General features: G+C 49.2%; 1 protein-coding gene across 1 annotated transcript in view; it reads right to left on the bottom strand.

The window, feature by feature from the left end:
* The window catches only part of LOC144120793 (endothelin-converting enzyme homolog), a 33,054-nt gene extending 13,885 nt beyond the window's left edge, over positions 1–19,169 (bottom strand). Inside the window, exons 1-11 of the mRNA XM_077653502.1 lie at positions 19,090–19,169; positions 18,906–19,009; positions 18,533–18,574; positions 18,419–18,463; positions 15,055–15,210; positions 13,495–13,575; positions 5,415–5,590; positions 2,309–2,497; positions 2,166–2,225; positions 1,915–2,042; positions 1,004–1,223 (exon numbers count right to left, since the gene is read on the bottom strand). Of these exons, the coding sequence (XP_077509628.1) occupies positions 1,004–1,223; positions 1,915–2,042; positions 2,166–2,225; positions 2,309–2,497; positions 5,415–5,590; positions 13,495–13,575; positions 15,055–15,210; positions 18,419–18,463; positions 18,533–18,574; positions 18,906–19,009; positions 19,090–19,157 (1,269 nt within the window). The 5' untranslated portion in view covers positions 19,158–19,169. The remainder of the gene's footprint in view (positions 1–1,003; positions 1,224–1,914; positions 2,043–2,165; positions 2,226–2,308; positions 2,498–5,414; positions 5,591–13,494; positions 13,576–15,054; positions 15,211–18,418; positions 18,464–18,532; positions 18,575–18,905; positions 19,010–19,089) is intronic.
* Between the last annotated feature and the right edge of the window lie 7,118 nt (positions 19,170–26,287).

Here is a 26,287-nt window from a genome sequence, read left to right on the forward strand (position 1 = left end):
CTAAAATGCGAATAGATTAAGTTAAATGCTTACGCATTTAATTATGCGTTGCCACTGAACAAACTTTGCCATAGCGAAGCTGCATCCGAATCAGAAGGTTAATTAAAATTGTAGAACAGGCTTGATTTTTCCCTGCTCTGTGGAGCCGTCTTCTGCAGAATGCAATTCAAGCTGTCGTGCATACAGAAACGCCTATACAGTGTTGTGCATCGTACTAACAGTGTGGAGCGAGCTAGACATACGTCGGTGGGCCGCGCTTTACAAAAATGGCATCATTAGTCTGACATTCTCCTCGCGGATATTGCGCGCATGTCGTCTGAAAGCCGTTTATCTACATCTGCCTTCCTAAAGAACGGATACCAGTCTGTGAGGCCCTGAAAGCAGCATCGAAGGAGCAAGTACAAACGCCTTGGAAAGCCACTTCGTCTGCTAACCCGACGCTGACAAGTTTGCCGCCAGCATGCTCTGCTGCTAAAGACACGGGTAGCGGCGTATAACGGTACGCACTAAAAGCATGCTTCGTCAGAGGTGGACAGCGGTGAGGGGATGGGGGACCCGATAGGATGCATACACGAAAGAAGCCAACACTCACTCAAACCACGGAAAGCATAGAGAAATGCATTCTTTATTTTTATAAGTGATGTTGATTATGGCGGTAAATTAATTGCGTAATCCTTCAGGTTGAAGATAATTTCACAGAAACTAGAAGGAAAGACAACCATCAGGAGGGATCACATGTCGCACTACCTGGTAGTTGCGCTTGCGCGCACATTGATGCGACCTTCCCAACGCTAATTGGATTTTCCATTTTCTCGTCCATGCCTGCGTATGTATGGCCCTCGGGATGTCCTTCGCATGCTCTAAATACCTCGCGCAGCGGTGCTGATATACAGAGCGAGAAGCGCGGTCAGATGCGCTGTGCACCAACGCTCGTTCGTCCTCAGCCACGCGAACGGGTAACCAACAAAGCAGGGTCACTGACGCCCGTGTTGGCCCCACTCACCGCCCTTTGCGCCGAGTCGAAGGCGGGAAGTGAGGAGAAAGCGTGCAGGTAGGCGAAGCCGAACACGCCCTCCGACAGCAGCAGGCACTGGAACTTGGCCCACTGGCGGTTCTGCTCAGTGCTCGGAGACAGGATCGTGTTCGTGGACGCGTCCAGGTTCACGATGAGCGGCGCGAACCACGAGAAGATGGTGTACCCCACGTACAGCGCCACCACGGACCTGCGAAAGCGACGTAGCACGCCTTCCTCCCATGTTACCTCTTCACTCGGAAGGAGACATGCTCGGTCGGCCAGAACGACTGCTCCGCCTCTGAGGCGGTTGTTGACGCACGACGTTCCCAAACACAAGGGCACTAATAACTATGCTAGAAAGCGCAGTTGCTGCCAGGCGGGAAGATGGCATTACAAAAAGGCCAGAAATATGGGCTAGTTGGTTATGGCAGAATAGCATATGGTGGCTTCCGAAATGAAAGTTTACTAAGTGCGTGGTCGAATCCGGTGTTCGGGCAGTGGTTGTACCGAGTGACCGGCCAAAAAAGCCGTCGTTGCCCCATTGACGGTCCACAATTATAAACACTGTTTATGGCGGTTCCACTGAGAGCAGAGTAGTGAGTGCCATGAAGTGAGTGCTTTTACTTTGCATGTTACAATACAGGACATTCTATGCTGCCTTTGAATCACTGAGCAACACGCGCCGCAGTGACTCGGCGCTGGCTACAGCGTTCTCGTTCTGTTATAGACATGAGGCGGCAGATTCGTTGTTGGGTAGCGGTGCTCGTATTTCAACGCCTGAAACTTTGGACCGCAGTGATACAGGTACGATATACAGAGATGAAAGCGCGAGAAGCACGCTGGATCGAACGGGCCAGATAATGCACCAATAATGGGAACGCTGTATTCCAATCACTTACTCGCTGCTCTTTTCAAGCACCTCGTCCAAGCCGTTCAGGTAGTGTGGAGACTTAATTACGACGTCGGTTTCTGCCGTAGCGTTAAAGTGCTTCCCCAGAACTGCGGCGAGGAGGGTGGGCCAGTGTATCTGCAAAAAAAGAGAGAAAAGATTACGTGTGCTAGGGAGCAGTATACGTTTACCTTTTCGGTACGGTATACCTCCGTGCCAGTGTGTATCAGGTCCCCGTACTGTCCCGCAGCGAACACTTGCCTTATTCGTTTTCATGTCTCTCAGCTTCATCCTCGTCTGCTTGCCCGGGGCTCGCATGTACTGTGAGTCAAGAGAAGGGAATCCGCCCATAAAGGTGGCTTCCAATGAAACTCACGAGCGCAGCCGAAGCGAGGCCAACTCACAAAGCTCAAGAGCTGTTCGAACTTGATAATGGTAGTGACAATGTGCTCGGCCTCTCCTCTCTGCAGGCAGATGGCGAAGCGGTCGCAGAAGTCCCTGAGGTACTTGGCCAGCGTGAACAGCAGCGTAGCAGCCATGGTCATGTCCGTCTGGGATCCAACTTTTCGGAGTAGGAGCGTTGGCTTGTCAAGCTGGCGATCCATATGGAAAAGGAAGCCTCATCGGTGATACACGCTGGATGTTCTCGGAGCCCTAAGCAAACAGCAGTGAAGAGGGGCGCAGCGTGGAAGAAGGCTAAAAGCTAAACCTCCGTAACCTACCCCTCCCCGGAACGCGACAGACGTCATTAGAGCGTAGCTCCGCAAGATCTCTGTATACGCCAGTGGCGATGAAGTACCGCATTAAAAAATGACTTTACTATTGACTTCGTTTTTATTAGCTTAATTAGCTTCAATATGGAAAGCTTGGAAAGTGCAGGCGCAGTCAAGAGGCGTCATGGTGGGGCTCCCCATTGCACATGCGCTGGCACTGAAGGCGACTTTCTGCGTGGCAAGTCCTTGGCACGCGCGTCGGCCTTCTCAACGCAAATCGAAGCGCCTTCTAGTGGTTCCGGCACGCAACAGCGAAAGAAGGAATGGGGAAGATTCGTTTCGTTTCGATTATGGGGGTTTAACGTCCTAAAGTGACTCAGGATATGAGATACGCAGGAATGGGGAAGGTTTGGTGTGGTTTGGTTCATGGGGGTTTAACGTCCCAAAGCGACTCAGGCTATGAGAGACGCCGTAGTGAAATGCTCCAGAAATTTTGACCACCTGGGGTTCTTTAACGTGCACTGACAACGCACAGTGCTCGAGCCTCTAGAATTTCGCCTCTATCGAAATTCGACCGCCGCGGCCGGGATCGAACCCGCGTCTTTCGGGCCAGCAGCCGAGCGCCGTAACCATTCAGCCACCGCGGCGGCTCGGAATGGCGAAGGAACATGAAAAACACCGTGCTTTCATAAACTACGAAATTGACTGCGTGCGTAAGTCACGAATATGAGGGATACCTGTCTTTAATTCCTGGCCCTTTCACTCCATCCTTCAAGGCAGGGTCCAGGTGTCGACCCACTGTAAGGCTGCTACCCTATACACAGGCGGCGCGCACAAAGCGTCTGAAAGGCGTTACGAAACGTTTGGCGGCGTCTTATATCGCGCGTCCTGTGAGGCTCGAGTCACGGGCTGCTTGCACGGGGTGGTCACCTGATCATGGTGGAACCTACGCGTGATCGGAAGCGGTAGATGTCTCATTAACAGCTCTCGCTATAAAAGAAAAGGAACTTTTGTGTGTTTTGAGCGGGATTCGAAATCACGCCGGGGTGCAGGCAATAGCCCGATTGAATGACACTCGGCTATCGTCGCGGCTGCGGACGGTGCGCCTAACCGCTTCTTCTTTTCACAAACCATATCTACGTGCTCACCAGCAGTAGTGCTGCAACTGGTTGGTTTGACGGTGGAGCAAAGTAGCACTCGACTGCTCGGCAATGGCAGCGTTATGCGGCCACACACTACCACAAGAAGGGGACCGAATGCGCATCTAAATCTGGAGAAGAAAAGCGGACAAACGCTGTACTAGACACCTGGCCGAAACCGGCTCAAAAAGTGCGACTGGCAGAGCATTTGACCCGTGCTAAAACGTGCTATACGAACCCCAACCGAAGAACGGGTCTTCAAAGGAGTTCCCTCAGCTATCGCTTTGGAACATCAAACGCATCACGTAGAATAATGATATCAAATATCCTTCGTTACAACCCACGCTTATTTTAGGACGACTTGGCCGCGACGATATACTCCATAAACCTAAGGATATTCCACTAACACTTTCGGATGTGACGGTTCGAGAAACTTGACAAGCGCGAAAAGCTGCATCACGCGGAAAGAGCCGATATAAGACGACCCGTGCTCAGTCGTGCCCGCTCTTGTTACGCTCGCTTTCTTCCACGCGGAAGCTTTATTTCTGCGGTCACTTTATGAGACTGCCAGTCTCTGAAGTATATTCCGGATAAACTGGTGAGGTCTGAAATGAGTGGCTGAACTTAGCTGCAACAATAAACTGCTGGTCAACCTCAGCTCTTCCTTCATTCCAATTCCTGTATCTCATGCCATCTTAAGAACCGCATTCCCAAGCGATTTATGATGTAGCGGTACCTCCTTCGCGTATTGTTCGATAGTCACGAAAGTATGGAATGAGTTAAATAAAGCTTATTAAATAATCGAACACATGGGAAAGAAACAGGGCATCACAGAGCTGGAACTGCAAGAACCGGCACCGGAGCGCCGGCAGGTACCACCGTATGTCTCCGTTGCTCTCGGTAGCTACATTTCACTCCATTCTATTTTTATTTTAACAATTCAGTGCGTATTCCGGATTGCACAAACTCATCCTTGTTTACGTAAATGTAGGCGCCTACATTACCGGGTGCATTCGCAATGGCGCGTGATCTATCCAGCACAACTTCCCGATGGCGCCTACTTGTACATCAAGGCCCAGACTTTGGATGTGTCGCAGTATTTCTCGCAGCGAAGCTTTTACGTTCTCGAAGCCACCACCAAGAAACTCTGGCTCCTTGTGAATCGCGCGCCAATGCGCCGGCGTGTTGACTGACTCGATCGCTACTCGATCGGCGCTGCTGCTTGCGCGCACAGGCACGTCCTTTGTCAAAAGCCTTCAGCCCAAGGAGTTTGGGTTTTAACAGTATGGTCGGGCGCTTAGCTACGGAGCCCCTGAACTCTAACAAGTTCGGAGGGGTGAGGAAAAGAGGTTTCCTCCTCTTCCGAAGATTTAGAGCTTCAGATGTGTCGCAATCGCCCTAACTACACGACTGAAAAGAAAACCCTGTAGCCTGAAGACTTTCGACCGAGGCTGCGCCTGTCAGTCTACAGCGGCCATGCACGGTAGCACTGACAATTTGTGCAGCGACACGCTGCATCGTACTGGTACCGGAAAAGCAGTCTTGGACCCATACATCGTTTGTCCTTCCTTCATTTTCTCGATCTATTTACCTTCTGTTTACTGGTTCACTTACTTTCGCGCTTGGAGCAGGTGGCCCACCGGGCCGTGCGCACTCACTCTTATCACGGGTCCGCGGGACTCGTATCCCCTGCCCAGGGAGATGGTGACGAGTGGGCAGTAGCCCAGCTGCGTGGCGATCGCGGCCAGCAGTCTGGTCATGTTGGCTGTCTTGGGCGTCACGGGCCACTGGTGCATCTCGAACCGCCGCATGATGGCCACGAAGTCGTTGATGCCTGCGCCAGCGAGCGCTGCCACTGTCGCCCACGCGTGCCCCTTGAAGGGTCTCTCGCGAGACCGACACACCGCTGTGACCCAAGAGCTATGGCCGCTGCCCGTCGCATAAATGAGGTAATTCAGATTTCCGTGACTAGTTTTTCTGTGATAACGAGTGTGCAACTTTTATTAGAACACTGAATAGCGAAGGTCCCAGTATAGACCAACACCGATCTGTGATGTAAGCAGGATGCGGTGGCGCTGCTGTCGCCGGCTGCAACGACGGGGTATGGTGGCTAGAGGGGTCAGGTGTGAAAACCGGCCGGGGAAGCATGGCCCCGCGCGCCGATGCCGTATGGCGGCGCTGACGGCAGAGGCGCGGTAAGGCGTGCAGCCGAAATGAGCGCTGCGCGTAGGCTAAATTTTTACCACTGAGGCGAAAATGAGCCTGCCTCGCTTACCGTGCGTTTTCTGCGAGTGTAAAAGAATGAATCTTTACCATAATATAATGTTTCGTCAACTCGCATCATTATTCCCGTGAAATATGCTGCTTCATAAGCCCAGTTTGCATTGTGTAGCTGGACTGAAGCGCGTTTTGTGCATGCACATTTTGAGACGTTGCCCAGGATGCGAGCGACGCTGTACTGGAAGGTTTCGGCATGATTTCAACCGCCTGGGTTTCTTCAACGTGCACTGACTCTGTGAGTTGCGCGCCCTCGAAACGCGGCCACTACGGCGAGAATAGCACGTTGTAATGCGTGCCGTACGACCTCGCAACTGCAATCGCATTGGCTGAAGGCGCCCCAACTCACAAACCAGTTTTTGTCGCCGCTTGCCAACCTGTAGTATGTATGCCATCTTGACGCTCATGTAAGCAATCTCCGACGATTCTAGGCAGTGAAGCAACACATCTGGCCATGTAATCGTTTATTTACAACTGAAGGACCCATTTCAAAAATTAAGCTGCAAACCAGAATTGGCTCCCTTCTGGGACCAGCAGACTCGAGCTCAAAATATCAGGCTTCATTATGGGACGAATAGATCCAAGCAAAACACCATTGGGCGCATTACAGGGACCGCTTCAACCAGCAGCAAACCAGGTCTACGGCTTCCTTCTGGGACCAGATGAAACCATTAGAAAGCAGAATCCTATTAACAAATTTTCACCTGGGGAGGGCTTACTTTTGCAGAATTTGATCTACAACACACAAATTTCCGTTTCTTCTCACTATCTTCATACCCTTAAGCAAAAAGTGAATCCTTGTGAGGCAATAAAAAACGTACACCTGATGCTGTCAGCGGAACAGAATGCTCAGAATAACCAATTTTTTGCACATCACCAATTGACTGTAGAATCTCTGCCGTAGCTTAAGCTGAACGCGTTTGTTTTCCCGGACGTTGACAAGATTGTCAAATGATACTGACGGTTGTAAAAGGCCCCCAAGGTCCAACTCGTTAGTTGTTTCAGCTGGAAGTTCTTTGGGTATGTTGTCTTTATCTCAGAGACAGGCTGTTCTGCTGGGACTCCGGAAGTTTTTTTCGAGTGGGGGGCAGGCCTTTGAGTATTTTAGTTGTTTGTCTGTTTATTCCACTTTTATTTAAATGATTAATTAAATTTATTTGCTTTTTGTTAATATTTTCATATTTGGGGCTGTTCAAAAGTGTATTTATAATGCATATAAAACCTGAACTAAAATGGGTATCTTTAATATATATATATATATATATATATATATATATATATATATATATATATATATATATATATATATATATATATATATATATATATATATATATATATATATATATATATATATATATATATATATATATATATATAAAGATGTACAGATGAGCAGTGATCGACTGCATTAAAAAAAGTTTGTTCATACTGTTTCAATGCTAGTAATCATGCTCATGAACAGATCTCAGTCAATTAACAATTTCTGCCTGTGCTTTACATTTAGAACGTCCTGAAATTGAAGCGTTTGTCAAAAATCTGATCTGAGTGCAAGAAGTTGGAGACTTCCCCCCCCCCCCCCCTCCGAGAAATGCTGGGGGGGCAACCCCCCCTTCCCCTTGTTCCGGAGTCCCTGGAGCTTCTGCAGGCTTCACAATGAGTTGTCAAAACACCCTTCTTAGCCACATAGCCTGCAATGTAATATAATCGCTGTGTCGCTCAGCATAGCTGTGATGGTCTACAGCCACTTCCACTTTTTCCGGCGCCACTTTTGCTGTTGAAGGCATCTCGCCCTCGCATAAAAAAAAAACGCTGCTATACAGGCGGCTCCAATACAGGCGACGAAACGAACTGAACTGACAAACTGCAACGGCGTGTGCAAGGCCGACGCGGCTGAGCGGCTGAGCTTACCGCGCCGCTAGCTGCAGCGCCGCATTCCCCCTGGCGGCATCGGTGCGCAGAGGGGTCACGCGCGGCTGAGGGAAAGCACCGCGATTTTCATACCCCTCCGTTCTAGCCACCCTAACTGGGGTAAAACCTGGGGGTGAAAAGTAGGCTTAGCCCCATTGGAATACGTGGAAGCAAAAGTGTTCAAAGCAGTTTTCTGATTTCACAATACAACTACGATGTCGCCCCTTCGTGAAGAATAACCACGTTCATCCTAGAACAGATTCTGAAAGCATGAAGCATAATTTCGAAGGCGATGCATTTCTAAAACAGATACGCATAGGAGTGACTCCCGGAAAGGGTGCGAAACGGGAGTGCGGCCCTTATAAACGCATGTAAGCAATACTTTCTGAAATATTTTTCTCGTTTCACAGAATACCCATGCAGGCGGCTGTTTGTTAGCAGTTGGCGAGTGCGTTGAAGAAGAGTGTGACAAAGTACCCTTCGTCATTCCGAAGCAATCTTTGTAAAACGCCAGGATAAATGTGTGTTGTGGAGTCGGACACGCCCCCCAAAAGGCGCTCTATATGCGCTGGTTGTTTCTCCGAATCACGGAAGCTTCTTATGTAGTCCGGCATGCTGCCGCGTGCGCTACATTTGCTCACTAATACTACAGTGCTCTAGAGCACTATACTAATACAGTCGTTTAGACCCAGGCATCGGTATACCTGAGAAGGCAGTTCTCAAATGCCACGGCACGTGCACGAAAGAAAACCACGCACTGTAGCAGACAGCGCCACAGACGACACATCGGCCGCCTGTGCGGTTCGTTCATATATATACAGTATTGTGCGTTTTTAACGTGAACACTTTCAAAAATTTCCCCACCTCAACCGCTGGCTCATTTGCGGTGAAACTGCACGCAGAGCTTGCGTATTATGGTAATTTTTGCATCGTGGCAAGTTTGACAACGGTACTTACTTAGTTCAGCCGTGCATGATGCGAAAACGTAATCGTCTACGTAAAGATCGACCCGCCGTGGTGGCTCAGTGGTTAGGGCGCTCGACTACTGAGCCGGAGTTCCCGGGTTCGAACCCGACCGCGGCGGCTGCGTTTTTATGGAGTAAAAACGCTAAGGCGCCCGTGTGCTGTGCGATGTCAGTGCACGTTAAAGATCCCCAGGTGGTCGAAATTAATCCGGAGCCCTCCACTACGGCACCTATTTCTTCCTTTCTTCTTTCACTCCCTCCCTTATCCCTTCCCATACGGCGCGGTTCAGGTGTCCAACGATATATGCGACAGATACTGCGCCATTTCCTTTCCCCCCAAAAAAACCAATTATTATTATTACGTAAAGATCGGAGAACCAAAACCCGCAAACGACGTTTTTTTTTTTTTTTTGCTGAAGGGCGGCAGTGGCGCCATCTGTTTTTGCAGTGGAAAACGTCCCGATGAGGCGAACGTTGCAAGAAGCACGGGCCCTTTGAATATGCCGTTCCGGCCGTTTCTACTGAAGCGCTTTCAGTATTTTCGGCTAATTGAGCGGACAACTGATTTAACGGGGCTTTACTTTTCAAAGAATATTGTTGGCAGCGCTCGCCTCGGCGGCCTGCTGACGTTTTCTACTGCAAAAACAGATGGCGCCACTGCCGCCCTTCAGCGAAGAAACGACTTTTTGCGGGTCTTGGTTCTCTACGTAGACGATCACGTTTTCGCATCATGCACTGCTTAGCCAAGTAAGTACCGTTGTCATATTTGCTACGGCACAAAAGTTACCATAATACGAAAGCTCTGTGTGCAGTTTCACCGCAAATGAGCCAGCGGTTGAGGCGGGGAAATTTTTGAAAGTCTTCACGATAAAAACGCACTTATATATATATACAGTAACCTTAATGCTATCGTTTGAACTACAGTATTTACGAGATAATGAAGTGGCAGAATGGCAGACAACACGAGAAGCACTTGATTTGTGGGAACAAACACCCAGCGGACAGAGCGCCTTTTGGGGATACATCTGGCTTCACAAAACATACCTATCGTGGCGTTTTTCAAAGATAGCTTCGAAATGATGTAACATACTTTGCAACGCTCTTCTTCAACGCACTCGCCAACTTTTAACGAACGGTTGTCTCCATGAGTGCTCTGTAAAACGAGTAAAATATTTCTGCAAGTTTTGCTTACATATATGGGCCGCGCTCACCCAAATGCGTAGGCGTTTTGAAAATACGTCGCCTCCGATATGACCCTTCGTACTTTCAGAACCTATTCTAGGATGAATCTGGTTGTTATTTAGGAAGGGACGACGTCATAGATGCACAGTGAAATCAGAAAAATGCTTTGATAACTTTTGCTTCCATGTATTCCTAAGGGAGCTGCGCCTACTTTTCACCCCAGTAGGATCCGCCTGCCGTGAACCCTCCGCGTTGCTTGTAAATACGATGTTGGTCTGTAGTAGCGGACTATGGAACGTCCTCCTACATACAACTTTTGTAGCAACCGTGAATGCAGCAGAATAAGCGCGAAGCTTGAAGAAACAAATCCTATGAAGAGGTCGTTCGGATATTGACATGCGCCACTGCTGTCTGCATTTATAAGGCCACATAAAAAGCAGGTTCAAGGTTCCTTCACATTTTGTCCCGTATAGTAAGCCTCCTCTGAGCCTTGAATGACCTGTAGATAATAAGTAATCAGTTGTGTTACTGGTAAGTGTAAATGAATAAATAAATATGCTTATATGCTTGCCTCCATTGAAGTATGTGCGTCTTAGCATTAGGCATGCCAGCTAGATATACTAAGAGGAAAAATTACTATTCCGTGCGGCATACAGGTTCGCCGCTGTTCTTGAACACCACCTGCAAATAAATTGCGTCGTCACGGATACTGCGAATCACGCTTCGGCGTTGCAACTCTTCTCTGGCGTTGTGTAATGGAAATAGAAAGGTTTACAAACAATCGATATTTACTTGCGTAAGTATCAACGCATCAAATAGCCACTACTTTTCGCTTGCAATAACGCGTCTGAAGAGTTTGACCGCTGAAGCGTGGTACTTATTATTCTGTCGTCGAGTGAACATATCCTTGATTTATGTCGGGAACGTGTTTATTTTGCTGCTTTTTTGTATTACGACAACTTCGAGCCTCGACAAAGTAAACGCCGCTCGGAACGAAACCATAGTGGAGACAAAAATCACGGAAACACTTGGCAATGGTGGTGAACAGACTTTCTCCTTAAAGGGACACTGAGGAGAAATTGAAGTTGGCTTGTATCGATGGAATACCAGCTCCTGATCACAAAAACGCCGCTCTTACTGAAAACAAAGCTCTTGTAAGGTAGAAAATAGCAAGAACCAAAATACAGGTATCGCCACCACAGGCCAATCTCGCAAGTACAAGCGTGGTGACGCCATAGGACAAGAAACGCCACCTTGGAGGAATTTTCCATTCTACTTGTGTCGCGAATCTCTGAGGCTGACAAAGGTAGGTTGCGCAGATCAATATTGAAGTAAGTTTTGTTTTAAAACCAATGGTGCACTTTTATCACAGAAGGAAGGCAGGCAAAAGACAACGTGAATGTTGGAAGCAAAGAAAACGGATGCTTGGCAGCGCCACAGGCGGCCAGGAGAGTTTCGATTTTTTATGGCGCTTCGCGTCTATGAGCTTTGCGTGCCCCGTGGTTTTGTTTTTGACGCGCTTCGATTTACAAGCGCCGAACAGCAGAGGAACTTCAAGTGCCAGTTAACCTTTGAAGGAGCCTGTTAAGGCTTGTCAGATGATCGCCACGGTCGATGAAAAGCTATGATGGCACGATGGTCGGTGATCGTACAAGGCAGCACTTGTGTATTCGCGCGCTTGCCCGGCGAAACATTCCCGGCTGTGCCAGTCAACTTCAAACTACTTAACGGAAATCGTTTATTAGGGACGGGAGACAAGGTACAAGACAGTTCAGAAAAATTGCTGATGGCCTAGCTCTGTTAGGCCAGGATATACCTAGCGAAAGCGCGGAGATTTCTGCATCAGAAGAGTGCATTCACTAGATGCGCCTTTATTGACGGCTGTAACTTGAGCCGTCGTGGCGGAGCGGTAGCGTTTCCGCCTTAAAGGCCGAAGGCCCTGGTTCGATTCCGAACCTCGGCACCGGACTCCTTTTCTTTTAGTGAGTGGGCTGGGGGTTTCAGCGGCTCCCATGGATGCCGCCGCTGAATACGTTGGTTAGGGGTTAAGCGCAGGCTCTGTTAAGGCGCGTTTATGCTGCGGCGAGGCGCGCGCGCCCTGCACGGCGAAGTCACGTCGGTCAAAGCGAGACCCTCTATACTGCACCTAAGCTTGACCGCGACGCTATCGGCGGCTTCGGCGCACTCTGACCGCATTGGTGGGGAGATTGGAGCATGTATCTATTTCGCGCCGAGTGCGCCAGCCGCCGCCGGCCCGGCCAGACTGATTTGGCTCCGCGGCGAGGTGCGCGTTATATTCAATAGCTGCGGCAGTTCGGCGGAGCTGTTCTTCTCGAGCTCGGCTATTTTAATCCATTCACAGTACATATCTGAAGGTACATGCAAGTTGGCGAGAGAGCCAGATCCAGTGGATCCGTTGGATCTAGCGGAAGCCGTTGAAGCGTCGTGCTCCGGCTTTGGTTTCAAGCCGCCGACTTTAAACGCGACCGCCCTCGAGCACCCATTTGTCTTTTGTGGCAAAAAATAAATAACTTGGCCCCTGCAACCGTGGGAGACTTCGACGCTGCCGACGCTGCCGTGCAACCGCTCCGTTCAAGGAATCACAATCCGTTGGCCCCAAAGCCGCGGCCAGCCTCCGATGGGCGCAGCGCACCCCTCGCGACTCCCCGCACTGAGGTATTAGTTTGCAACGGCTGCTCTCTGAGCAAGGGGGAAACCACCCGCCGGCGCCTAACCTAACCGTGCTCCCTCAAAAGCATCGCACGCTCTGTGGGGCTGAGGTCGCCGAAATGCAGGCCAGAGTTTTTGCGAGAACTACGTCGTCGGGTTCAGGAACGGGATCCATCGTAACGCTGGCAAGACGCCGTTGCAAACGTAAACGAAGCGACGGTGGCGACCCCCGATAGATGCCTTCAACGTGCGGCGGCGGTAGCTTTCATTTCGGCTGCTGCCAGACCGCACCGCTAGTCTTCAGAAATCACGGAGTCTGCGTTTACGTCACGTTTCACGTCACTCCGTTCTGTGTCGTCATAAGAGTTCTCCGTGTCGTCATAAGAGTTCCCGAGTTTGAATCGGAGCGGCGGGAAAAAAAATTTTTCAGCTTCGAATCCAAATTTCTTTGAAATAAATGCATCTTTCGCTCCCGGACAAGCGTCAACAAAGCCATGAAATGCCGAACTATGAGATATTGCTAACAAAAAATTTTTGATAGGGTTCTCCTCAGTGTCCCTTTAACTACTTCCTGGCGAATTTCTGTCACAACCGCTGTGTGAAAGGGCGCAAATCGGCGAGTGGTAGCGAAGCATTTCCCGCAGCGCATAAAAGGGGAAAAAAAAAAGAATCGGAAGAAACGAGGCGGCCGAGAGCCCGGCGTCACTTTTTGCGCGTGCGTGCGTGTACTTACCACTTTTGCGCGTCGACTTGATGCACATGTGGAGGAACCGCTTGAGCTGCCCGACGGGGAAGTACTTTTCTTTGAGCATCGCTGCAAAAGCAGGAACATGTGCGGGCCCAGTTACATGTGACGGATGGTGTGTGCTAGTGCAAATAGTAAGCATATGCAGTTAAGTATAATCAGGCACCACGTGCAGGGCAGTGACGTGGACATGACCAGCAACGCGAAAATGTTGATGCGATGAAAACACACACACACACACACACACACACGCACACACACACACACACACACACACACACACACACACACACACACACACACACACACACACACACACACACACACACACACACACACACACACACACACACACACACACACACACACACACACACACACACACACACACACACACACACACACACACACACACACACACACACACACACACACACACACACGCACGCACGCACGCACGTACACGCACACACACACACTCTCTCTCTCTCTTACTCCTAGGCGAAGCTTCTTGGAAACGGGTTTCAAAGTACCTTTAGGTTTCATTTTACTCGCAAAAAGAATGGGTTCATTGGACCGTTTATTGTAGACTGTTGTTCTAATCTGGATCCAAGCGAATGTGGGAGCGTTAGCCCACTACGTCGTTTCGGCCGAGGAAGACCAAAAAGCTTTTCCGGGTGTGATGTAACCACTTACACTCCCATTGAAATAGCGGCGCATTACAGAGGAACCAAAAAAGACTTGTGCACGTTACAGAAAACAAGTAACCGATTGTAATTGGCATTACTTTACCTGAAATGTAACTTATTTTAGTGGTCAATTACAGTCCATAAAAAGTAACAGGACAAGTACAGAGGCGTAACCGATTACTATAATCTGCTAATCTGATAGTGTCTAGTCTGCTGCAGTACATTCGTTAGTAATTCCACCTGGAGTTGTTTTTCGACGTTTTTCTCAGCATTTTTTCCACATTTGCTTGCGAACACATCAGCAGAGACACGGAAGAGTATGTGGATATGCGCACCGGATGGAAGCGCGTTGCTTTAACATAGGAAGACCTTGCATACCACCTCGAAGCTACGCAAAGCGCCGCGCTTCATTTTGTTCGCACTATTAGGAGACAAGGATGCAGGTCACTCCGTTGTGTCGTCGTCTTGAAATGTAAAATGCTAAGCGCTAAGTCAGATGCAGACAAAACTCGGTCTTGCATACATGCGCGGACATCATGAAGAAGGAAGCAACAGAATACTCGTAATCGATTACTGAAAAAAGTAATTGAATTACAGAGAACATTACACCTTAAAAATGGTAATCAATGCATTTGAACAAAATCTAATTTATTACAAATAACGGTACCTTTAACGCGTTACGCAAAAGTCTAGAACCAAGCGATTAGCCAAGCTTGTTTACAAAGAGTGAGAAGCTCTGAGTTAAGATCATGTATTTCGTTTAGCTTTCTTGCCAAAATCGACTGCGTTGTAGAGGTCACCTTGGAATCGCGTATGCATACGGAGCGCACTTATGTACTACGCCCGCGCGGTGTCTCACCGTCGATGTCGATGCCGTGCAGGTGCAGGTGACCCTTGACCATGCGCACGGGGCTGATGGAGGAAGCGTTGCGACCGGCCGTCGCGCGGCACAGGGACGTGGCCACCTGGTCGCACATGTCCAAGGGAGCCCGCAGCCGGCCCATGTAGTACAGCGCTGCCCCCAAGCGAGGGGAGAGAAAGAGGGCGCTGAAGAGTTTGCGTGCCCGATTGCGGGTCTATGCGGTTGGAAAGCAACCCTGTTGTGACGTCAGGAGAAGCAGTGGAGCGCCTGCACAGCCGCTGCTCGGGCGCGTAGGGAAGGGTCGTAGGGCCCTCGCTGACGCCCGCAGTGAACCGTGGCATTAGTATGGTCTGTGGGCACCCCGCAGTGCTGGCACCGCTCATGCCGCGAGCCCGAGCAGTTCGTCTCCCGCGAGCAGTGGGCCTTCGCGAAAGCGGTCGCTGTCGCCGACTGTTCGAGAGTCTGTCTAGTCAACGAGAACTTCGTAGAATCCTCATTATTCAGCCAGCTAATCGTTTCAAGTACTTTGCTGCGGGATTTGAAAGAGCGGAAACAGCTACAGGTATAGGATGACACGAAGCACATTACAGATTTTGTGTCCCCGACGAGTTCGCTTGATTTAATTCGCGAGAAGCTCCCGTCGTGTCCGCTCCTGGCGGTCATCGCTTCTTGAGTCTTGCGGCCTAAATTCATGACATGCGTGGTCCACTGGGAAACTAGGTGCGGGGACGTCACATGAGGGATGCAGATGCCTCCTCTGTTTCCAAAAGGCACTGGTCAAGGCAAACTTAACGCGCGTGCGAACCCCAAGGGGCGGGCTCTCGAGCTTCACGCCGCTCATGATGGCTGGACAAGCAGAAGCCCCCCGTGAAGGACGCCATGCAGATAATCAAGTTCTGCCTAGCGAGGAAGAAGCCACTCGTGAAAGACGCATAAATGGAATTTGCGCTTTATGCAAAAAAAATCAAAATAATTGATCAGAGACGCACATGCGGAAGCCAGGCAGCGCTCATCGTCCACATTACCAATATTGTGTAATCGCCGTGTTTTTTTGCCCATTTACACATTTTTAGGGTGTCTGTGGTGTCCTTTAGGCTGTCTTCAGCTGCGGTGTATGGGGTTCAGAAGCACGCCAAAATTGCACGTTACGCGGCTATAGTTTATGGGGGTTTAACGTCCCAAAGCGACTCAGGCTATGAGAGACGCCGTAGTGAAGGCCTCCGGGAATATCGACCACCTGGGGTTCTTTAACGTGCACTGACATCGCACAGTACACGGGCCTCTAGAATTTCGCCTCCATCGAAATTCGACCGCTGCGACTGGGACCGAACCCGCGTCTTTCGGGCCCGCAGCCGAGCGCCCTAACCACTGAGCCACCGCGGCGGCTACGCGGCTGTAGTGGCTACACTTCATATGGTCGGTTAATACAACTGTTTTTACGGCACCACAGCGTCAGTACGAATAAGCCGGAAGTTCGGATCATGTGACGTCTAATTAATGATATTGTTAAAGCAAAGAGGGACGTCCATCCACGTCCGCAGTTGCTGTCCGTGATACATTAAAAAAGTATCTTTACCCTGTTGGAGTTCAAAGTCCTTTACGTCTGTGTTTTGAAGCCAGCGCCTCGTACCACACGTTGACGTACGTACGGCACGTACGGCTCCTTCGACTTATTTGGCAGCCCCTTCGGGCCTTTCCGCACCGCAGCGACTATTCGAGCAATGCCGGTCCTCTCCTGGCATACCTGGCTGGCTTCTCGCGAAGATCAGCTCGGCCTGGTGTGGCAGGCGAAGCTTATTTTGAGCAGTTGACTTCTGCTCTGAAATAACGCGTTTTTCTACTACAACTGCCATAGACGTCACCACGTTAGACTGCAAGAAGTTTTTGGTGTTATGCCGTAAAATGGCGCCAACGCGGTAGTGCTCCTGCTGCAGCATGCACCACGGTTCTAAGAAAGTTAACTGCTTGCGGTCATGGCGGATCCATCGCTCTGACCGCTGCTCTGTTTATTCTTTGCGGCTTACTGCAGCTCAGCTCTTTCACTCACGGAGTCACGTGGTAATTTTAAATGTCGTTTGCTTTATTTTAAGCTTGAAAGGTAAAATTACTTTGAAGGAACCAACTGAAATTGGCACTTGTGAACACACTATATATAAAATCTTTACATAGAAATTTTGCGCGAAACTGCACGATTACAAACTCGCTAATTTACCTTTATTAATTAGCAAATCAGGCGCATTTAAAAAAAATATGCTGATCTGTGTGAGACGACTGCTTACAGCCGTGCACGAGCCGAACATTCCTAGGGCGCGTTGTCGTTTTTCTAAACTTTAGCACTGGTTTGATTAAACAGCCTTGATATCGCGATAATTTTCGCACGCGATCTGTTTTCAAGCGATGAAAAACTGCCCTCCAGCGCTTCCTAGGCGTTCCCTGTACTCTCGCCAGTGCTACTGTGCTGGACTGCGCGTCGTTGCCGGCACTGCGAAGTGCTCGGAATTCTCCGCTTTTATATATTTCTTTTTCTAGCGCGCGTATCGCCTTGGCGCGCGACTCTGTAGGCTTGCCCGGCCTGCTATCTGTGCCCACCGGTACCTGACGTCGGTGGCATAACTAGCCCATCCAGTTAACAGCTGCAATTTATCTGCCGTGTCGTAACAGCAATGCATATGTGATCTAAGGGGAAAAAATGGAAGCTTTGATTTCCAAAGATGCAAGATATGGCAAACAATTTTTGCAGCGAGGTTATCCGTCTTTCGCTGTTGGTCACGTTTATTATCATAAAAGTATCAGGGCCACTTGAAGCAGGTTAGAGCGGAGGACATGCTTCCAGTGCCACTTTGCCGCTTTCCAGCACAATTCACAGAGCCGCAAATGGCGTAATATGCCCAGCCTTCAATCATCAGTCCACAAGATTTCCTTCTTCTAGGCAGTACAGTCGGGCGCTACGACACCCCTGAAGGTCGAGAAGTCTGCAGGGGTGAGGAGAAGTGCATTCGGAACATCGGGTGTGCCTTAACTTCAAGCTGCACGGTTCAGAGGAAAACCCTGCGGCCTGCAGAATTTTGACAAGTTGTGTTCATGCGGTACTTGTCACGGCCGCCTTTGCTCGCCCAACCCGTCTCCGCTGTTTTTAAGTTTTCTTTTTGGGGCCCTCACCGGTACCAGACGAGGTACCGGACAGAGTACTATAGAAGAAACATCTGTTAGTTGGCTATGGGTAAGCGGAGCCGATTCCGCACAAAAAGAATGGAGGCGCTTCCCCATAGTTTGTGCATCCGTATACGGCTCCTACCGTCCACATATGCAGGTATGATTTCTTGCTGTTTCCCAGCTGGAATTAATGAATCGAAACACTTACCAGCGTTTCTGCAGTAGGTGTCGTTGCAGACCCGGTATATGATGGCTAGGAGGTCCAGAAAAAAGACGTGTCACGCGTACAGCACTGCAAATCGCTGCGCGCAACTATACTTACGTTCTCTTCTAGAGCCATTTATGCCACTTCCAACAAGGCTATCTGAGTGCAGAAAAATGTCATTAAGTTTGCTTTATGGCATCGTACGCGCACCATAACACGTAAGAGAGACAGGTGAAGGCCTACAAAATTACATTGTTACAGCGACAGCACCTGCTACCTTGGAGAAATTCGTGCCTGACGTATTTTAAAATTCCACTTCTGTATGGTGGTCCTTGGAGCACTGAACTCAGCAAATGAGCACAGCGTGCGTAGGTGACCCCTACGTGCCCCTCACTCCCCCCTGTTCGCACTTTCCACGCATGTGTGCTTGCAGTCTGTATTGCAACAAGGTATCGCACAACTTGGGACGGGCGCCAATATATTTCCGTACCTGCTCCTTCCTTGTAGACAACGTAGGAGAATACGAAGGCAAAGAGCGTCATCAGTGCCAGGAACACAAGAACGCCCATCAGGTACGTGACGGTCAAGGGTGACCTGCGTGCACAGACCACCGCGCAGTTCACTCGCTTCCAAGCACAAACGCAATATTCGCACGTGCTTCGTTGCATAAGTACCCCATCGGATTGTTGGGCCTGAGGCGAGGTGTCGTGTACAGAATCTCATGGAAGCCCCTCGCTTCCATGGTGAAGTGCCGGATACCCGCTGCCTCTGGCGCCGCCTTCTGGCGCGTTTATCTGCATCGAGGTTGAAGCCAGTCACAAGAGAGCACGATAACCTCGACCCCTACAGAGAATGAGTAGAATAGATGGGCTGAGGAAAAGAATTAAAAAGAAACACATTGAGCAATACGTACCCTTGTTGCTGTTGCTGCAACAACAGTCACATGGTCTCGGGTGGGGCAATCGGGTCTACTACAATTCGGTTGTTGTTGTCGCCTTATGAACATGACACATACCCACGACGAGGAATTGGCCAGGGTTCAGTGAGGAGAGCTCAAAGAAGAGGGTAAACTGGAGCCAAGCTAATTCTTGTGCTTTGGGTGATATATCAGAATAATTATAATAGGAAAGAAGAAAACAAAATCCGCTGCTGTTGGAGCCCGGTCTTTTTCTTTTCTTTTCAGGACAAAGAAGAAGAAGCGGCGAGAAGCATCACTGCGGGACAGGAAAGAAAATTTAGCCAAGAATTTATTAGCTTTTTTCTCTAGGAGGCAAAACATAAAAGTGAAGGATAATTTTGACTACCTGCGGTTCTTTACCGTGCACTGACATCGCACAGTGCAGACATTTATCATTTTGCCTCCACTGAAATGCGATCGCTGCGGCAAGGATCGAACCCTTGTCTTTCAGGTTAGGAGCTGAGCATCATAACCACTGAGTAAAAGTAAACACAGTGGAATGGCAAATTGTTATATTTCTAAGGATTAACATAGCAGGTATTACATGCAAAAAATGCAGGTAAGGATGAAGCGAAGATCGAATCGGAAACTTCTAAAGCAACGAAGGAGCTAGACACCGCAGCGGACACGGGACAGAGACAGAAGACGACACAGGGCCCTGTGTCGTCTTCTTTCTCTGTCCCGTGTCCGCTGCGGTGTCTAGCTCCTTCATGTCTCACCAACTGGCCTACACATCTACCCTCCTAAGTTCTAAAGCAACCTTCTCACGGGTACCAACCCGTGCAACGCAAAACCAACCGTGGGAGGGGTAGGAGGAGATGGGCCTGCATGATGTGGCATCAGTTATCAGCGGCATCAAGCTGTGCAGATTCAAATCGAAGAAATGAAGAAGAAATCAGGAAATCAATAGCGCTCCAATTCCTTCTCCTTATCTCGGTTGACCGGCATGTATAAAGGATAACACACTTGTATTTATGGCTGCAATGGACGCATTTTATTTCATTGACGAGAGCAATGATAAAGCCCAATCATCTTGATGTTGTGCACACAGAATAAATGGGCAGTCACTCCCCTCTATTCCGTCTATGATTCAGGTTGGCAGACTCGCTTGCAAACAGTGGTAATCAAATTTTGAAACGGCCCACTACTGAAAACGTGAAGACGTGACGTTCTTGGCGTGCTCCCACAACGTGGACGGTTCCTAAAGAAAATGTTCAGCGTAACAAAAGACAACGGAGCCGGTAAGTAGCTGTTCTTCCATAGCAGAGCCGCTGGAGAAAAAAATCATATGTGCAGCAACCTGAGGATGAAGTACGTATGGCAGCTGACAGGTGGTGATTAAGCAGCGAGCCTTGTATTGAAGAGTTCGGAGGCATCTCCGCATTTTTGGATGATCCACTGATTCTTAATCGGTACCTCAGACGGTTTTTCGAAGTTGACAGGCGTGAATAAAATTTGCATGGCAGGTTCTTCTCGATGTGCGTACGCCGCAGTTCTGGACAAAAACATTTCTTTAACGGAAGAGATGATGATGATGACGACAGATTTTTATGGCGCAGGGCATCTGTGGCCAAAGAGCGCCATGGCACAAGGTTTTTTCTTCTACTCAAGGTGGGGTCAAAGACCAATTTCCCAAGCATTTGACCCTAAATAACTCGAGCACCAGGCAGGGTACAGCCTGTACCCTCGGCTTGTATCCCCGGTGGGTATCCGATGGCACTGGGGATCGAACCGCGCACCTCCCTCATGCGGGGCTGATGCTCAAACCATTAGGCCACCGCTGCGGTCAATTAATAAAAAATAGTTTATGAACGGATTTGTTTCATATGTTTTAAGATTTCACTGTAACAATCCGCTGACCTCCCAACAGGAGGCTAGCATTTATTCGCTCTCTCGCTATCAGCGTTATTCCTATATATATATATATATATATATATATATATATATATATATATATATATATATATATATATATATATATATATATATATATATATAATTTCTCTATCAAAATTTTTCTCCAAAAATACTGAACATGAACATCTTGCGTACCAAATGACAAGGCTGAGAACAGCCTACTTCTCTGGCAAAATAATATTAAGGATAGGACCCTATCCTCCCGTTTCCTGCTGTCAAACGCGATTTTTGCGGCTAAAGCTGTGTATGATGACGTCACACTTGTCGCAGCCTGGCCTGGAGTATCCCTAGATCAGCTGATGTGGGGACCTTAGGAGAGAGCAGAGGGTCGGCGGCCCGGTAGCGAACTGGTCTCATGCGTTCAGGTGCAGTAGGGTTGAGCTGTTTGCTCGCAGTTTGTATCTTTTGGTCCCTGAGGTGGTGGTGGTGACTATTCTGCTGTTGGATATGTACACAAATCCCTCGAAAAAGACGACGGAAGCGCCTTCGAAAACCGACATTTAACTCGCGAAAAGTGGACCAATGCTGTTTAGCCCCTGAACTAGCCCCCGACTTCAAGAGCGAGTGCTTGCATGGAACGTTTCACACCGGAGTGCATGTAACAAACACAGCATATTTCTGAAGGAGATATTGCAGGAGACTGTTGAGGACCTGTGCCGCCGTTGCTCTGATACACGATGCCTGTTAAGCTGCCTATTTCCTGACGGGGCAACTGTGAAAAGGAATCGAGGGGTGGAAAGTTTAGCAGATAGAAGGTGTTTTATTCTGGTTAACTAACCTTTACTACGTAAATTACTGCTAGTAGCGGACAGGAACAAAAATACTTGTAGCTAACTACACAAATTTCACTCGCGCTGAAACGGGTATCTGAGGATGCGCATGTTTGCTTCATCATGAACTAATCACGTGCGCAACCTGTACACATTTCTTATTGTGTAAATAGTTTGTGTATATTACCTATCCCCCTATCCTCTCTTCCTGTCCCCTCACCTCTTTCAATTCATTTCTCCATTCTGCCTGCTATCCTTTATTTCCGCTGCCCCAGCTCAGGTGCTTCAGTATCGATGGCAGATTCCGAGGCTAGCAAAAATCTTATCCTTCCTTATTATTATTACTTTAATGAACCACCACTACTACTACTACTACTACTACTACGACTACTATTACGCATGCCTGGGAGACCACACCTGACTCAGTGCGAATCAAATATTTTAACGCGATAGCGTTAAGGGCCCAGTTCAGAGGAAAAGCCGGCGTCGTAGTTGGCGCTGGCACGTCGAGAAAATCGGGATTGGTCGAGAGGGTCACGACGCCACAACCACATGACCTCCCGCGGGTAATTCAAACACACCACGGCCATTAAAGAAATAGTCCAAAGTTCTGCACCAAATGCGGGACAACAGCCATTCAGTACCATCTCATTTGGAAATGCCGACATTCTCCAGGGATATTCATAGAATCACTGAGAAAGAGACCTGGGATGCTCTTCTCCGGAGCCGGGCTCCGGAGCATCAAGTTCGAGCAATCCGCCTGGCACGGGACGCTTTGCGGAAGAGGTCCCCCTGCGGGGCTTCCTCTCCCTCGGAGGCCCCCTAGGGCCTGACTGAGGGAGCGGACGGGCCTCTACATCGACGGCAATAAAGTTATGTTGACCTTGAACTTGAAAATGCTCGAGCCGGGCGCGCTACCCCTCGACCACTGAGGAACGTTCGTTCGACTTTGTTAAGGGAGGCCTTGTGTGTCCAGTGATAAATAAAAAATAAAACTTCAATGAAATAGAAATAAAATAAAGAACAGTGTCCGTTGTTGCGAAATGATATGCAAAAAGGCCGCCACCGTCTAGAAGACGTTGAAGTAACGACCGTTAGCTGTTTAGTTTGCTAGACGAAGAAAGTGAAGAACAACGCGCCCGTTGTCGGGTTACACTCCCTCAAGATACGTCCCAAACGGAATTTGCTTCGTTTAGGAGGTCAAGGTGGGCCTAGAATTCGGCTTGTGGTGCAATATGGCAACACTTCAATTAAGAATTGCATGTATATAATGTTTAACTATTATTTATTTGCGGTTTTATTTCTATGCCACAACCCATAGGGTTTTATTTGCCTGCCAGATATGGTACACAACTGTCCGCGGACGGGTGCCCCTTGTTGCCGGAATATATATAGCGGAACGAATGTATGCACATATAGCGGTCCCGTAACAGGACTGTGTTCCTCCCGTTATAGGATATTCCTTTGGGGGGAAGGGATGGGCGGGCACAACCAATTTTAATGGCCGCCTTCTTCAATTCGAGAAACGGAAACTATACCGCCATTTCGTCTCCATTTCGTCATACTAACATAGATCCACCTCTATCCGCCATAATGGACAGTGATGTCATCATTGACACGCGGCTGGTTGTTTCTACAATCCTATTGCAGATAGTGCTACAAGTCTCAATGCGAGATGTGCTGTTTTCTAGTTGCTGCCACAGATGGCGCTGTGATCTCAGGGTGGCAGCAGACCCCACGAAATCTCGAAACGTGATGAGTAAGAGCTAACGCTCTTAAAAAGATCTCAAGTCGCTAAAGTGACCCTTTAACGCACTGCCTCAAACCCTTAAGGCAATTACTTTTCCCATACTGTTTCACGTGTCCGTCAGGCACTGGCAGTTTTCTGCCTAAGATGTGGGTTGGCTTTACGCTGTTTCCCCTTCCTGCACGTCTCTTGCTCAGAACACTAGCATTACCCTTAGTTTCGAGACAACGAATGCCTAGCCGTCACAGTCCGGAAAGAAAAGGCGCGACGCGCTACGCTCTCCGAGCATCGTCCCTTTTCTCGCGGGCGCAGGCAGTCGGCAAATGGCGAGTGATTTGTACAGTTCTCTACACGCAGTCGTCACACGCAGTGTCGGAGACATGGAGAAATAAGTGCGGATTTGAGCTCAGTCTTCGTACGGGCTGTGCCGTCGCTGATTCGCTCGTGGCGTAACTCGGCAGACCCCACATGCAGCTCGCTTGCCAAGAGCGGCGTCATCACTGACGTCACGCAAAGCAGCCCTTCGGACAGCACGCTGGAATTTCAATTTTTATTCAAGCTGTTCGCCGGCTAAAACTACTGTTAAACTATTAAAAAAAACGAAGTCTTGTACTCTGACGAGAAAGCCCTCAGCAATATAGTAAATCATCCATAACTGACTAAATAAAAAAATCGCCGGAGTTGCCATGAAAGAATGGGTCTGCTGTGGCGAATCCAGCGCCAGAGTCGTGAGAAGTTTAAGTGTTCTTTTCATTTGTTCCGCTTTCTTAGCGTTAGTTCGCACCGCAGATTGAAGTGGGGGATGCTTCGAAACATGCACTAAGCAGCTATCAGGACCTCGTGGTTAAAACCCGCAGTGAACCCAGAGGTGGCTCGTTACTGTGATCGATAGCCTTTCTTGGTCACCTCAGGTTAAGAAACTTCGTGGGTAAACTGCTACAGCGTTACAGATGTTCATGTACAGAGCGTGAACACGATGCGGCAGTAACTGCCGCCCAGTAGTACTCTTTCAAAAAGCTTATTTGGAAGGACCACTGCGTTATATACACTGCATGTTCTCCAACGAGTATCTCTCGCGAGTAAGACGGTAAAGCTGCGCGCAACAACAGCCTTCGGGTCTGTCTGGGCTGCCCAAAGGGATCCTGTTCTTTTGGAATTGGGGCAGAAGGCGGGCGCCTACAACTCTACGTCATCCCCTCCCAGAAGGGAATGCGTATAGGCTGCTCCGGCGTTAACTCCTATCCATGAAGCACTTCTTTCATTGCACTGACGCGACCCACAGCAACTCTGGTTATGGCCAAGCCATGCAACCCCTAGATCGTCCTGCTCGCACCCAGCCACCGAAACGGCTGCCTTTATCTTTTTCTCCCTGAACACATTTACCGCCTAAAATCAATTTGTACCAGGTGTAAATAAACAAATGATAAATTAACGCCTGCCACAGGCTGCGCGCTACTCCGAGCTGCTCTGAGCTACAGAGTTGTAAAATACTGACAAGAGACTCAAATCTTCACCGAGGGCTCTTCTTCTAAGGAGGTGGTTACTATGAGACCTCTGCAGGGCAAACGCTGTTCTAACGCCTTCAGCGGACGGTGTACTCCACACCGGCAGAGCTGTACGGTACCAAAGAAGCTGTCCCGTATACCCTATGTCCAACAGCTGGACGATGTTTGATATTCACAAACCTAAAAGCAGCTTTGCAAAACCTCTCAACCATGCTTAGGAAAACCACTCGCAAGCCACTCCCTCGTGACAATGGATTCTATGGCGATCTGGGATGGAATATTCCTCCCCAATCCGCGGATTTCTGCGTTATCGCCCGTTTACCGCCGTCGAGTCCGTGCTCAAAGGAAAAAAAAATGGGGGGGACGAGAACACGTGTGCACTATAAGCTGTTATTTGTTGGTCATTCAAATAACACACAGAGAGAGGGCCAGCTAGCTGCAAAACATCCATGAGCGAATCATCGGATGGTGAAGGCTACGTGACAGGCTTCCGATTTACCGGCTCGGGTAGAGACGCAACTTCGGCGGCGAGCGTTTGCTCGCGCCGAGAACTGAGGCGTTGCGCAATGGGGCCCTCCCGTGCGAGTCGCTTTCGTGTGACAAATCCATCCGGCGCCTGGCGTGGGAGGCCAGGAGCACGCCTCGCTGCCTGGAACCGAAAGCGCCGCGTGTAGCTATAGAGGACAGCGTCCAATAACGCGCTCACTAAATACAGACCACGACGTTCGAATGGGGGGAAGCAGCGTTCCCCGCAATACATACATCACTTAGCCAGGGTTGCAGGCCACTCTATGCTGTTCCAATGTATATCAGAGCCAGTGTTGGCGGTAACGCGTTACTTTTTTCGGTAACAAAGTAACGTACCCGTTACCATTTCCGAAGTGTAACGGGTAACGTACTTACGTTAACATTTTTCGGTAGCGTAAGGTGTCACGTTACTAGTTACTTTTAATTCCAGTTGTCCCCCACTCCGCC

Source organism: Amblyomma americanum, chromosome 1, assembly GCF_052857255.1.
Source record: "Amblyomma americanum isolate KBUSLIRL-KWMA chromosome 1, ASM5285725v1, whole genome shotgun sequence".
Taxonomy (NCBI): domain Eukaryota; kingdom Metazoa; phylum Arthropoda; class Arachnida; order Ixodida; family Ixodidae; genus Amblyomma; species Amblyomma americanum.